The sequence below is a fragment of the Trachinotus anak genome, unplaced genomic scaffold (genome assembly GCF_046630095.1).
Source record: "Trachinotus anak isolate AG129_WGS33_773 ecotype Australia unplaced genomic scaffold, CSIRO_AGI_Tana_v1 ptg000001l, whole genome shotgun sequence".
NCBI classification, from domain to species: domain Eukaryota; kingdom Metazoa; phylum Chordata; class Actinopteri; order Carangiformes; family Carangidae; genus Trachinotus; species Trachinotus anak.
In genome coordinates this window covers 8,597,026-8,612,780 of record NW_027273852.1, presented here as the reverse complement: position 1 = coordinate 8,612,780, position 15,755 = coordinate 8,597,026, and the positions used below count along the sequence as shown (strand labels likewise).

Here is a 15,755-nt window from a genome sequence, read left to right as displayed (position 1 = left end):
GGCTGATTTTCTGTGTTTCCACTGAGAATTCTGTGACATTTCTGACAGGAAATGGGTTTTCATAGTGCAGTACAACTTATTTTCCCAAGTTAAAGCCCTCAAAGCTGGTTTTGAAATTTTCATTCAGCTTCTCCGTGAACACCAGGCATGAATCTAAAGCTGACTTTTATGCATCCATACAGGCAACAGCAAGGGCTGGAGGCATATTGTTATTGGGTTGTCTGTCCATCCACACATCTCATTTGAATGGACACAATATCTCAGTAACGCCTTGACGGAAGTTAATCAAATTTGGCACAAAAAATGGTTTTGGCCTTGTGAATGTGATATCTCAGTAACGCCTTAAACAAACTTCTTTAAATTTGGCACAAATATTCATTTGTTCATTCATACAACCGTTAGCCGTAATTCTAGTTTCTTCTGGTTTGTCGAGTTTATATAGTTCAAAACGCCTCCAGCTTCCATTGAAAACCAGGCATTGCAGAAAGGAGCTTACTCACTGTGTTGGTTCTATCCTGAAGCTTGACATTAAGGAAATCCAGGTGGGATGGTGTATCTGTCAGAAGTTCACTTTCCAATTCACTTTTTCAATTCATTTTGGAACAAACCCGCAAACATTTTGGCTTTTGCATTTTTTTGTTCGGACGGGAGGTTTTGCAGCTCAATGCGAATGCCCCAAAAAGGCTCCAGTACTCTGCCTTTGCTTGAACCCCATGTTGGAGTAAATCATGTATGCAGCATATGATGCTGCAGTGCTGATGATGCCTTGGCTTCTGTATACATTTTACCCAGTCATGGATGGTGCTCCATCAGTAAGCTATGGAGACAACATGCTTCAGATCTATTGCTCTGTCAGGAAGCCTATGCATAATGGCTTCATACAGATACCCCCCACCCCACCCACTCATGTGTGGCCATAATGGGATCTAAGTCCCCTAACATCTTCACAAATTCCCGCTTTTTTCATCTTGAAATCTAAATAAATCAGATGAAATGTGTCTGTTTAATGCCATCACAGAACTGACATTTTCAGCAAGAGTCTCTGTTTGTCTTGCTGCATAGGAATCTGACAGTGGTATCTGACCTATTTTCCCTCTCTTTTCATCCTTTTGCTTTCCTCATAGCAAGGCATCCATCACATAACTCAAACACTTTTTCATAACTTCATTTTCTGAAAAGGGCTTCTTGTGTTTGCCTAAGACTCGTGTTGCTCTCAGTGAAGCCTCCATTGCCTGCTCTTGCTATGTTATTGATTTTACATTTGGAAAATTGTACTGGAGGCTTAATATAACAACTTCAGTTGATTCTTTTCTCTGTGTTCTGACAACAACCTTGTTGACTGCAGCTGACAGCTGAGTTGACATTATGCATCATTCAAAGGCAGACTGGGTCAGGTTGCACTGAAAGTTTATTTCCAGGGTCCACACCTGGTCTGGAGTCTGCTACACTGAAGAAAAGCAATTTCATTCCGCTGCATACTGAATATTTGAGAATGATGATAAATTCTACCTTGTACCTTGGTTTCTTTCCTTGTTAAACGTCTCACAGTAATTTCACAGTTTTGCCAGGCAATCAGCAGAGACTGCCCCTGACCAAGAAATAGTCTGGCTCTGTAGAATCGAAGTCAAATTTCTCCCTTGGGACAGTAAGAGAGGGGGTTGTAGCCAAAGCTGTGGTCTGTCAAACAATGGTCACTAAAACAGACCACTGGTTACTACCACTAGGGGAGTTGAAGATAGTGGTCTGCACCAGGTAGTGAGTGGTCTGTGGAGTGGTCTTTGTGGTTCTAATCCACTTTTTCCCTTCTCTGGACGTGGTGACAACGCTGTTACCCAAATAAATCTCACAGATTATATTGTCTATCAAATAAACTCTGTTATAGATTAGCCTCTGCAGATTTGTTGCACTGTATTTTGCAGTTTTATTTAACTATTAAATGAACCAGTGAATCCATATGGTCCTTGTGGTTCTGTGGTGTGGTCCTTAATTATGCTATAATATTAAGACAATGTTATGCTTATAATATTAAATTCAATTTAGCCTTGATATAGTTTTACTTCAGCATCCCCTGCAAACCAGTGCTTGAAACACCGCTGTGCGCACGTGCACACATGCACACTCTGACCAGGCGACTGTCATTTAAATGCAGTTTGTTGTGTATACCACGCTGTGATTAAACAGAGCAGAAGAGATCTATAGACAGACAGAACACATCACTGATTTCAGTTTCTTTGCTGCTGCTTTTCATGGTTGCAAACAGAACTTTCAGCCACTCACAGAGAGAGAGAAAGAGAGAGAGAGAACTGCAAACTGTAAAAAAGCTTCGTTCCTGCTTCGCTCCTGCCAGAATCACTGCCAGAAAACGGCCACATTTTTACGTTAACTTTGAACTGGATGAAGGATCTTACTCATAGGTGGCTGGATTTTAAGTTATCAATGAATAGCTTAGTAAATGTGAGATGCAGCTTGGCCTGCAACAGAACCTTCAGCCTGAGCTGCCACCCTCAGCGCAGGAGAACACAGTGGAGCATCTGCTACCCTACAGGAAGTCCTCACATCAGCATCTCCTTGTCTGCTCTTTCCTCCCACTACATTAATCATCAGAGACTCCATAATTAGGGATGTCCGCTTCATAAACATGACTGTGTAAAGTCTGTTTTTATCTCCGGCCCGATTCCAACGCTTGGTCGCAGAACTGAGAATTTTAGCGCATACTCAGCCTGCACACCTGGCTCCAGTCTGCATGCAGGTCTCTCAGTGTGGATTTTATCAATAATTTTAACCTGTTCTGGGATCATGTCTCTTCAAAAGAGAGTGTTGTAGCCAAATGCTATCAGCTAACATTCAACATGTGGGCCAGTCCTCTCCATGTGCATGACTGTTTACACAGCACACACCCACCCTGAATCCCTGCCCTACCTCTACCTCCAGTCCCAACTCCTTTTGTTGAGTTTGTGTCAACAAGAAAATTTTCTTCATTTTAACATACTGGTCTCACAGGCAGACCCTGACATTCTGGTTGTCATGGAAACCTGGCTAAAGGCATTAATAATTCTGATGTATCAATAAATGGTTACAATATATATAGAACAGACGGGATTGGAAGGATTGGTGTTGCTATATATGCCAAAATTGTAAAAAAAATAAATTAAATAAAAATAAAAATCATGACAGATCCATATTAAAAGATCTTATCTTAACCATTAGAAGTAATAAAATTGTTGCTGGTGTTTTTGATCTTGGAATAAGTGATCACTGCCCAGTTGTTTGTATTAGCGATATACATTTGAAGAAAACAAATGTGTATATGTCTAGAGTTGTTGTCAAAAGAAATCTAAGAATCTTTAATGAATAAGCATTTTTAATTGACCTTTATCATTGTAGCATTCACTTTACTTCTGAAATCTCAGATGTTGAAATGGCAGTAGATTATTTTTCAGAGAACTTCCTTACAATCATAGATAAACAAAGCATGGTCTCTGCAATGCGCCTAGTGCTATTCAAGATGCACTTATCAACCTAAAGCTAGTACTTAATGCAAGCAAAAGCAAGTTCATGCTTTTTTCTAGAGCAAGAGATATTGATTTTAACACTGCATTTATCAACACTAAATGGTACTAAGAGTCACAGACTATACAGTGCATCCAGAAAGTATTCACAGCGCTTCACTTTTTCCACATTTTGTTATGTTACAGATTCCAAAATGGATTAAATTCATTTTTACCTCAAAACTCTACACACAATACCCCATAATGACAAAGTGAAAAAAGTTTGCTTGAAATTTTTTGCTAATATATTAAAAATAAAAAACAAAAAATCATCCTTCAGATGTTTCTACAACTTGATTGGAGTCCACCTGTGGTAAATTCAGTTGATTGGACATGATTTGGACACACCTGTCTATATAAGGTCCCATAGTTGACAGTGCATGTCAGAGCACAAACCAAGTCATGAAGTCCAAGGAATTGTCTGTAGACCTCTGAGACAGGATTGTATGGAGGCACAGATCTGGGGAAGGGTACAGAAAAATTTCTGCAGCATTGAAGGTCCCAATGAGCACAGTGGCCTCCATCATCTGTAAATGGAAGAAGTTTGGAACCACCAGGACTCTTCCTAGAGCTGGCCGCCTGGCCAATCTGAGCCATCTGGGCAGGAGGGCCACAGTCAGGGAGGTGACCAAGAACCTGATGGTCACTCTGACAGTGCTCCAGCGTTGCTCTGTGGAGAGAGGAGAACCTTCCAGAGGGACAACCATTTCTGCAGCACTCCATCAATCAGGCCTGTATGGTAGAGTGGACAGACGGAAGTCACTCTTCAGTAAAAGGCACATGACAGCCCACCGGGAGTTTACCAAAAGGCACCTGAAGGCCTCTCAGACCATGAGAAACAAAGTTCTCTGGTCTGGTGAAACAAAGATTGAACTCTTTGGCCTGAATGCCAAGCGTCATGTCTGGAGGAAACCAGGCACCACTCATCACTTGGCCAATACCATCCCCACAGTGAAGCATGGTGGTGGCAGCATCATGTTGTGGGGATGTTTTTCGGCAGCAGGAACTGGGAGACTAGTCAGGGGCAAGGGAAAGATGAATGCAGCAAAGTACAGAGACATCCTTGATGATAACCTGCTCCAGAGCGCTCTGGACCTCGGACTGGGGCGAAGGTTCATCTTCCAACAGGACAACGACCCTAAGCACACAGCCGAGATAACAAAGGAGTGGCTTCAGAACAATTCTGTGAATGTCCTTGAATGGCCCAGCCAGAGCCCAGACTTGAACCCGATCGAACATCTCTGGAGAGATCTGAAAATGGCTGTGCACCGAAGCTCCCCATCCAACCTGATGGAGCTTGAGAGGTTCTGCAAAGAAGAATGGGAGAAACTGCCCAAACATAGGTGCGCCAAGCTTGTAGCATCTTACTCAAAAAGACTTGAGGCTGTAATTGCTGCCAAGGTGCCTCAACAATTTTTTTTTTTTTTTTTTTTTTTTTTTTCAAAGGCTGTGAATACTTATGTACATGTTAGGTTTTTTATTTTTAATAAATTTGCAAAAGTTTCAAGCAAACTTTTTTTCACTTTGTCATTATGTGGTATTGTGTGTAGAATTTTGAGGTAAAAAATGAATTTAATCCATTTTGGAATCTGTAACATAACAAAATGTGGAAAAAGTGAAGCGCTGTGAATACTTTCCGGATGCACTGTAAATACCTCGGTATTTGGCTTGATGAATCATTTACGTTTACATATCATATAAAAAATCTCATCACTAAACTGTGGAAATTTATTTATTTTTTTTTTTGTAGAAACAGATCCAGCTTCCCTTTGCATAGTAGGAAAGGTGTAGTTGAGGCAATCTTCCTGTCAATACTGGTTTATGGGGACATTATCTACAGACATGCTGCTGCTTACACTCTCAAACCTCTAGACTCGTTTAGCATTCTGCCCTGAGATTCATTACCGGAGATCACACACCACTGCACTCTATATAACAAAGTTGGTCCTCTCTGGCACAGAGACGTGATAAACACCTGTACCTTTTTTTTCCATAAAGCTCTATTGGACATTCACCACATGCTCACTACCCATGGACAATTCAAGACAATGATCTCAAACCATGTCACCTCAATGTGCAAATGATTCTTGGGGCTTAAATGAATAAATGAAGTGAAACAGCTGTTCCTATGTGCCTCCTCCTGCTGAGTGAATATTGTGAATGCTCTGATTATTAAATGTAAATAAATCAATGCTTAGTGTGTGATGACAATTTTTGTTTTGAGAGAGTAGCTGGACACTTTCTTGCTCACTCTTTTGTCGCTCTCTCTCTTTTGGTCAATGCGGCTAGCACATAACAAGAAGCACAACTAAATAAGGTTACCAATCCAGGCACAACCATTAGCCCCCATTACCATCATATGCTCCTCAGCAAAGTAAGACAGCTAGCAATTGTTTTGATGGTTGCGCCCTGGTCTTATCTCTGTCTTGGTCAGACAGACTTGAGTATACTTTGCTTGATTCTGTCTTCTACTACATTTGATCACAATTATTAGTGCAGGCTTCTCCATGCCAAGCAGCCCTCAGCTCTGTTAGAAAGATCCAGAGGAGTAAACCGTTTTTATTAGAGTGTGTCTTTGACTAGAGCCCCCTCCTTCCTTTGGTATTATCAATCACCTGTGTTGTGAATGATGACTGGTTGTAAAGAAGGAGCAAATTCCAAACCTGGGTCCTCTGCTTCTTGTCCTAGTGGGCATTAACCTCCTCAAACATCTGTTTGGATAGTATAAAGGTTTCTCCGTTTCCACTTTTAGAAAGCTTTAATTTTATATTTTATATATTACAGTGATCTTTTTATTGATCTTCATCTAAGAGGCATGGTACAAATAGCTTATTAGATCTAGTAGTAGGCTACTTATGCCACACAAATTTCACTGTAGTACATGTAAAAATTGTAATAAACCTTAGACTGGTGAAATGTGAATTTGTGTTACATGGTTTGCAATCTTGGATCTGCTAGAACAATAATTACTTTGATGATTATTTAGTCTTAATTCATGTATCTTCATTAAAATTTGTAATAATGAAAGTTTGGCAAAACCATTCAAATGATTTTAAAATGACGAGAAGGGACCAAAGTTTTACCGTCCACATCAATTTGATTTAATTTTGTAATGTTATTGAGACAGCACCTGACAACAAATAATGGCCTTGCGGTCATTAACCCATTTTACAGCCACTTGTGATAACAACTAAACACGTTTATGCTAAGGGACACTTTTATTGTAAGCAAACAGTGTTACCAAATTTCACATTTTACAAATGCCACTTGGTATAATGGTATAACTAAGGTATAATGATATAACTGTGTAACTAATAGTTTCCAGTACACATTATCTTAGCTGAATTTTGCCTTACAAACGCAGTCTAGTAAAAGTTGTAATGGTGATATGACCCTTATCAGTCTAATCGAGGTGTAGTTAATGGGTAAGGGGGGGGGGGCATAGGTTACCTGCAAATGACATAGGATTTTCCTCTGATGAGCCTCAGTTGTGTTGTGATTTCTGAGGATAACAGAGATTCATTGTTAGAAGTCCAGGTACAGTACATTTTTGTTTTTCCTCCACCTAAACTGCTGCTGCATTAATACTCAATAGGGACCCCTCAGTAATAATTGCTGTTCTTTAACATTGGTACAGTAAGCTGTTCAAAGCAGTGTGTTTCTGTAATGTTTTCCCTCATATCTTATACCTATGCTGCTTGATGAAAAATGTTTAACAATGCAACTTTTTTACATGAACAAAAACATTCTTTCCGCAAACTGACTCCAGATATTTTTTAAATTCTAGGTGTCTGCAGTTATTGGGCACATGTCAGCAGAATGTGTCATGCTTTTATTTCTTTCTTTTTGAATCAAAACCCAGCTCTATTGAACTTATTTTGAAAATGTACCTCAGTAAGATGCATGTATCCCACTGATTAAACAACCAAATTATAATTTTGATGTTTTTTGTACAATTGCCAGATGAAACAAACATGAAGGAATCGATCAAACTTACATCAACATTGGGTAAAGGAGGTGAGTGAGCTTCTTTCATTGCACAAAACTGACATGATAATGTTTTGTATGAAAATCTAAATAAATACAGGCAGCTCTAAACATAGTTTTCAACCTTCTCCTCAACAGACAATCAAAATGGGTAAGTGCAGACTTGACATTGCCTGTAATATACCATGGTTCAGACCATAATATATTTGCAGTTGTTGTTATTTGTTAAATATGTTATTTACATATCTTACAGAGATGACCAGAAAGAAAAAAACACACTGAGTGTTGGATACTTTAAGCTGGTAAATACTATGTCCATGTTTAGTTCAATGGTAGTCAACTTCTGTTTTTTTTATTTATTTATTTTTTTCAAATCCACAAATTCTATTTTACAGTTTAGATTTGCCACCTGGACAGACATTGTGATGATGGTAGTGGGGAGTTTGTGTGCCCTCCTACATGGTGCAGCTCCACCTCTCATGCTCCTGGTGTATGGTGAGATAACAAACACATTTGTGATGCATGACCTTGAGATCCAACAGCTGAAAGACCCAAACAAGACATGTATCAACAACACCATCTATTGGAAAAATGGCTCTGTTTATGAAACAGCTGAAAACAGTACCATCTACTGTGGGTGAGTCAGTAATTTATTGCTGATGTGATTGTTGTTACAGTGCATAAGAGTTGTTGCTGTCACCATTTTATTCTCTTGGTAGGGTGGATATTGAAGCACAGATGACCACGTTTGCATTTTACTATGCTGGAATTGGACTAGGAGTTCTCATTGTTAGTTATTTTCAAGTAAGTATTTTTGCTTTCAATATTCAACTTTAATTGATACCCCTATGTCTCATGACAGTGTAGCACATTATATCCACTCAAAGAAGTCATTTTGTACCAAAATGTAGATTGTCTTGTGGGTGTCAGCGGCTGCACGACAGACTCACAGAATCCGAAAGACTTTTTTCCTAAAAGTAATGCAAATGGAGATTGGATGGTTTGACTGCAACTCTGTTGGTGAACTGAACACAAGGATTTCTGAGTGAGTTGGGCCACTGTTTCTGCTGCTCTGTTATCAGTGCATGGCTGGGATAATGTTTTACATGGAGTGGTGTTTCTGGTGACTTTTGTTCCTTTACAGTGATATCAACAGGATCAATAATGCCATCGCTGACCAGGTGTCTATCTTCATTGAGAGGCTGTCTACATTTGTGTTTGGATTCATGGTTGGATTCATTGGAGGGTGGAAGCTGACTCTGGTGGTCATAGCTGCGACCCCACTGATTGGTATAGCTGCTGGACTGATGGCTTTGGTAGGAGTCCAGTTGCGAATCACACATTCTGTTTAGATAAATAAATGATATGTTTTTCAATGTTTTGTGTGTTTTTGATTGCTTGCACCTGAAGGCTGTAGCCAGGCTGACGGGACGAGGGCTGAGGGCCTATGCAAAGGCAGGGGCAGTGGCTGACGAGGTTCTGTCATCCATTAGAACAGTAGCAGCATTTGGTGCGGAAGAAAAAGAAGTTGAAAGGTATTTAATCTTTTTCTAAAATCACAAGAAGTTGATGATGAAGGGCAATGGCTCCTGTATTTAAAATGAAATTAAAAACGTTGTGAACTTTGGACAGATATGACAAAAACCTTGTGGAAGCTCAGAACTGGGGCGTGAAAAAGGGCGCAATCATTGGAATGTTTCAGGGATACCTTTGGTGCATCATTTTCCTCTTTTACGCTCTGACCTTTTGGTATGGATCTAAACTGGTCATTGACACCAAGGAGCTGACACCTGGTAGCCTTGTTCAGGTATATAAAATTAAATGCGTGAAACTGATACTTTATATCATTCGTGTATTTCAGAGACAGTGGTAGTTGTTTCACCATGTGGTTGCTTTGTTTGTTTGCAGGTATTTTTTGGAGTACTCACAGCAGCTATGAGCTTTGGTCAGGCCTCACCGTGTCTGGAGGCCTTTGCTTCTGGTCGTGCAGCTGCAAAATCCATCTTTGACACAATTGACCGGGTAAAATCAGGATGCAATTCAAGACTTTATTGCAGATACAGTCCAGGATGGAAACTATATTTTAAGAGAAAGATTCTTCACCATAAAATAAAGTTCTGTGATGTTGTGTTTACAGGAACCAGAAATTGATTGTTTCTCAGAAGAGGGTTACAAATTAGACAGAGTTAAAGGTGACATTGAGTTCCATAATGTCACTTTCTACTACCCATCCCGGCCTGACATTATGGTAATTTTCTTCACCTAGAGGGTCTTAATATCCATGTCTCAGTTCTCAAAATTAAACTGAAAAACCAACTATGTTTTCAGATTTTAAATGATCTGAAAATGCAGATCAAAGCAGGAGAAACCACTGCTTTTGTTGGACCAAGCGGATCTGGAAAGAGCACCACAGTCCAACTCATCCAGAGGTTTTATGACCCACAAGGGGGAATGGTAACTATCTGAGCAACAAAGCATGACATGAGTGGAAAGTTTGGGCTTCAGTGGGGCATCATATATAAAATTTTCATTCTCAGGTGACTTTGGATGGCCATGACATTCGTACTTTAAACATCCAGTGGCTCCGCTCTCTCATTGGTATTGTAGAGCAGGAGCCTGCGTTGTTTGCTACAACCATAGCTGAAAACATCCGCTTTGGTCGACCTGAAGTTACCATGGAAGAAATTATCCAGGCAACAAAGGAGGCTAATGCTTATAATTTTATAATGGAACTACCACAGGTATGTTTCGATATTTAAAGCTGACACAGAAGATTTACAGTCACAATTGAAACTATGAAACTAATCCAAAAGGTCAATGATATGTAATAATAATGAAATATTCTCCAGAAATTTGATACTCTGGTGGGTGCGGGTGGAGGCCAGATGAGTGGAGGACAGAAACAGAGGATTGCAATTGCTCGAGCCCTGATCCGAAACCCCAGGATCCTGCTGCTGGACATGGCCACATCTGCCTTAGACAATGAGAGTGAAGCTGTGGTCCAGGAAGCGCTTGATAAGGTGAACCACACTGTCAGTACACTACATAACACAACACACTAATTGACGTGATTAACACACTGTGTTTTGTGGAATGAGACTCTAACAACTGGAATATGTGCAGGTGCGCTTGGGCAGAACAACAATTTCCATAGCCCACCGTCTTTCCACAATTAGAAATGCAGATGTTATAGTTGGTTTTGAGCATGGACAGGCTGTGGAGAGGGGGACACACAGTGAGCTACTAGAAAGGAAAGGTGTCTACTTCACCCTGATCACCCTGCAGAACCAAAACACATCCAGCACAACTAATGGTAAGATTTATATGCATCACATTTCACATCCTTTTCGGTTCTCACCAAAAAAACCTGTTGCAACAATTCACACATTGGTCTGTGTTGTTTGAAATGTGTTTAGAACTACAGTACAGGGCCAAATTTGTGTGTGAATACTAGTGAAACATTAAAAGAAGTCTCCTTTATGGTTTGTTTAGCCATGCTCCTTGCATTTGCTAGCCAGGCTGCCAGCATTAAGACAAGCAGAAAATATACTAAATATGCTACAGAATGTATACACATTACAAGACCCCTCAGCCATGGTTAATGTTATTAATCACACCTGTGCTTTTCCTGCTGTGACAAATCAAAATGTCTGTTGTGATAAAGGCCTTTTGAGACTGATTGCTATAAAACTAGTACTGTAACCAAGGTTATGTAAATGGAGGCACAACTCTCTACCCTTAACACTCTTATACCCACAAATTCCTCCCAGTACAGTTCAGCTCTGATATGTTGAGATAGCACATTTCAAAGCACTCAGCAGGAGCCATAGTGCAACCCCGTAGAGTGTCTGAGCATCGTTCCTGTGTCTGTTGAAACACTTGTATCAATGCTGTATTGATTTGTTATCTTTTTCTACCAGATGGAGTCAGTGAAGCTCAGAAAGAGGACTTTGATCTGAAAGTGAGGAGCTTTAGCTGTGGAAGCTACAGATCCATGAACAGGTACAGTAAATCCAGCTGAAATAGATTGTGCCAGAAAAATGTATGAACAGAACATTATATCAAAATTAAAATAATTTGATGTTCTCAATATTACTCTTGTAGGAGCTCTGTTCGGCTGCGATCTCATAGCCAATTGTCTGATTGTGTTCCTGATGCATTATCGGGCAGCCTCAGGATCCTTTCAGGCATGGAGATCATACCAGAAAATGTATTCCTCTTATAGATTTTAATAATGCATTAACTTTATGGCAAATTGTCCTGTGGAAATTAAATAGATCTAATGCATATTTTTAACAGAAATGTGAAGATGATGAATATGTAGAGCCTGCCCCAGTAGCACGTATCCTGAAGTACAACCAACCAGAGTGGCCTTATATTCTGCTGGGCTCGCTTGGAGCTGCTGCCAACGGCTCTGTCAACCCTATCTATGCCATCCTGTTCAGCCAAATTCTTGGTGTAAGGGCTGCTCCTAATGCTCACGATGGATTGTTGCTCTATTGTTAGCAATCTTTGGTAGTTTGTTTGGTGATTTACATAATCTTTGTGTTTGCAGACTTTTGCCATTCAGGACTTGAACAAACAGAGGGAGCAAATCAGTGGGATATGTGGTCTGTTTTGCATTGTGGCCGTGGCTAGTTTCTTTACACAGTTTGTACAGGTTTGCATCAGCGTTTATAATTGAGATGTTAAATGTATACATAGAGCAGACAGAATAATAAGAATAAGATAGGACTCACATACAGACTGACTCGGATTTAATGTTCCAGGGATATTCTTTTGCTAAGTCTGGAGAGCGGCTGACCCGTCGTCTGAGGAAAGTGGGCTTCCAGGCCATATTGCAACAGGAGATTGGCTGGTTTGACGACCCCCAAAACAGCCCAGGAGCTCTGACCACCAGACTGGCCACTGATGCATCTATGGTCCAGGCAGTAAGTGACAAATTTACAGGCCTGTACCTCTTATTTGTCACGCACAGTTTTGATATGGTTGTTTCACATGTGATGTGATTTCTGCAGGCAACAGGTTCTCAGATTGGCATGATCATTAACTCAATGGCCAGCATTGGAGCGTGTTTCATCATTGCCTTCTACTACAGTTGGAAGTTAACTTTGGTAGTTATCTGCTTCCTGCCGCTCATTGGGCTATCTGGAATATTCCAAACCAAAATGCTGACAGGTTTTGCAAATGAAGATAAAAAGGCCATGGAAGAAGCAGGGCAGGTAAGCTCCTCTTCTGCCATTATATATGTCTACCATATGAATGTTTGCCACTTAGGACCACTGATATCTGCTAATTTCTCTGTAAAAATCATAGGATACTGTATAAGATCTGCCCTCTCTCCCCCAGGTATCCAGTGAAGCTGTTGCTAACATCAGGACCATTGCAGGCATAGCTAAAGAGAGGTCATTTGTGGAATCATATGAGCAGAAACTGGAGCTTCCATATAAATCTGCTAAAAAGAGAGCCAACATCTATGGCCTCTGTTTTGGCTTTGCTCAGTGTGTCATCTTCATGGCAAACGCTGCTTCATTTAGATATGGAGGCTATCTTGTGAGCTCTGAGGGGTTACATTATGTGTTTGTTTTCAGGTTGGTAAAACAATGTTCTTTTGGGAAATCAGACTTTTGCAGACTGACATTTTGTGTTTTTGTGTGATTACCAAACAATAACCAAGCACATTCATATGTTGTTCTTCTAGAGTGATTACAGCTATAGTAGTCAGTGGGCTGTCACTGGGCAGAGCCTCCTCCTTTACTCCAGATTACGCCAAAGCCAAAACTGCTGCTGCTCAGTTTTTCAAACTGTTGGACAGAGTTCCTAAAATCAGCATAAAACCCAAAGATGGAGAGAAATGGGTTGGTTCAATTCATTAAATACGATGGAATCATGCATAATAAGATGTAATTTTGTCATGATGAAATAATTAAGGCTTGTTATCCGTCTTTAGGATATGTTCAGAGGTGAAATAGAGTTCCTCGACTGCAAGTTCACCTATCCAACACGACCAGATACCCAGGTGTTGAATGGCCTGGCTGTGTCTGTGAAGCCTGGTCAGACTTTAGCGTTTGTTGGGAGCAGTGGCTGTGGGAAAAGCACCAGTGTTCAACTGTTGGAAAGGTTTTATGACCCAGATGAGGGCCAAGTGGTGTGTAGACCGATTTAGACATTCATTGCACTCACTACAAAATGAATTGAATACATTGCAAAGCCACTAGCACTGTCTTAACAATGTCATCTTTTATTTTCAGTTGATTGATGGTCGCCCATCTCACACAGTCAATGTGCCCTTTCTAAGAGCTCAGATTGGCATAGTGTCCCAGGAGCCAGTGTTGTTTGACTGCAGTATAGCTGAGAATATACAGTATGGAGATAACACACGTATCATCAGCATGGAGGAGATTGTAGAGGCTGCTAAAAAAGCCTATCTTCATGACTTTGTGATGACACTACCAGATGTAAGTTGAAATACTTCAATTTATGATACAGTTTTACTAGAATTGCTTTTAATATTCTCGTATGTAATCAGTATTAAATCCAACACAATTTAAAAAATATAGCTTATGAAGCTAATTTGACTGTGATAACCTGTTAAACAGTTTTTAACTTAAGAAAAATAGAAGCTGGATGGATGATGTAGAGTTTATAAAGTTCTGTCATTATGAATTGCTCTGAAAAATGTCAGCAAAACTGACACAACACTTTCATCAAAAGTTCCATTTAGTAGTGGTTCTGGAGGTTTTAAGTTTTAAGATGAGTCTATTTTTAAGCCAACATGAGTGAAATGTCCAAGAAATGCTCAGTAAATGGAATGATAAATATCTTTGTCTCCATGACCTCCCAATTTCAATCATCTGACATTTTCAAAAGCTCCAACTGCTACGAAATGGAGCATGAGGTGAGATTGTTTTGTCAACTGCTGTTACCAAGGTCAAGAATTACATTTAAATCTGAACTGGCAGCTGAATGCCTAAAATATATGCATGACCTGTGTCACAGTGACTTCACCAGATGACTGATACAGATTTACCACCACAAAAAATGTATTTTTTAAAGATCACAATTGCTGACCTTGTGACCTTTGGCTTTTTCCACTTCTCTCACTACATTTACAAACTGGTAGAAATATGAGACTCAGGTTGGTGCTCTGGGTTCCCAGCTCTCAAGAGGACAGAAACAACGCATTGCCATTGCCCGGGCCATTATCAGGAACCCCAAGATCCTGCTCTTAGACGAGGCCACCTCGGCCCTGGACACAGAGAGTGAAAAGGTGATACATTTCTAAATGCTAACAGCATATACATAAAGCAAAGTACTTACTAACAAACCTTTGTTTTCCTGCAGACTGTCCAGTCTGCTTTGGATGAGGCAAGAAAAGGACGAACCTGCATCGTAATTGCTCACCGGCTGTCTACTATCCAGACTGCTGACGTCATTGCAGTGATGTCTCATGGAGTTATCATAGAGCAAGGCACACATGATACACTAATGGTCAAGAGGGGTGCCTATTATAAATTGGTTACAACAGGTGCTCCTATCAGCTAGGCAAATATGATGAGCATACGATGACAATGATTTTTGTGCTGGCCTTACTGTACGTTTGATTGATGTGGTGTCATCTTGTGATATCACACTAAGAAAGTCTTTGATGATGCATTGATATTAGCTTTATGTGGTGCCCTCAAACATACAGAAATCATAGGAAAGCTTTTTTCAGGTAGAACATACAGAGCATAAATTGTTCACATCTTCTGGTTTGAATAACAAGTTTTAGTAATTATATGATTTATCAAAAACTATGTGGAGATAAAATTATATGGTAAAATATTTATTGTGTATTTATCGTTTATGAGTATAAGAGTTTTAAGAATAAGGTTTTACAATCATTTGGCCATATTTGTACTGTTAGATAGATATTAATGTCATGAATTGTTCTTTGTGTAATTTGCGATTATTTTAATTAGGAATATGTGTAAAACTGTACAGTTTCAATGAAAAAAGAAAAGCTCTGAGTCTAGTTATGTGTTCTTTTAGCAATATGATTTTTGTAATAGTACCTGATAGTGCCCAAAAATCTTAATATTTGTGTGTTACTGTAATGTTTTAAAACTTGCCATTGTTCACATTTGATTTCCAAACATGAACAGTTACCTTGGAATTTTGGGGATGTATGTGATGAAACCTAAATATAACGTTTTTGAAGAAGCAAGAATTTAAAAC

General features: G+C 39.8%; 1 protein-coding gene across 2 annotated transcripts; it reads left to right on the top strand.

Moving 5' to 3' along the window:
- The first annotated feature begins 7,034 nt into the window (after positions 1-7,034).
- Positions 7,035-15,552, top strand: abcb11a (ATP-binding cassette, sub-family B (MDR/TAP), member 11a). Of its 2 annotated transcripts, XM_071474024.1 has the most exons (27): positions 7,035-7,085; positions 7,512-7,569; positions 7,789-7,837; positions 7,931-8,172; positions 8,255-8,339; positions 8,447-8,580; positions 8,680-8,851; positions 8,946-9,070; positions 9,168-9,342; positions 9,444-9,557; positions 9,673-9,783; positions 9,864-9,989; positions 10,073-10,276; positions 10,385-10,555; positions 10,659-10,848; positions 11,456-11,537; positions 11,640-11,745; positions 11,835-11,993; positions 12,091-12,195; positions 12,305-12,466; positions 12,554-12,757; positions 12,885-13,126; positions 13,237-13,393; positions 13,486-13,683; positions 13,787-13,993; positions 14,659-14,805; positions 14,880-15,552. In XM_071474024.1, the coding sequence occupies exons 2-27, from the start codon at positions 7,523-7,525 to the stop codon at positions 15,078-15,080; spliced, it is 3,915 nt and encodes a 1,304-aa protein (XP_071330125.1). In that variant the 5' UTR covers positions 7,035-7,085; positions 7,512-7,522; the 3' UTR covers positions 15,081-15,552. The 2 variants fall into 2 exon arrangements, with proteins under 2 accessions (XP_071330125.1, XP_071330134.1); XM_071474033.1 differs by lacking the exons at positions 7,035-7,085; positions 7,512-7,569 and having other exon boundaries at positions 7,794-7,837; positions 14,695-14,805; positions 14,880-15,215.
- Positions 15,553-15,755: the final 203 nt, after the last annotated feature.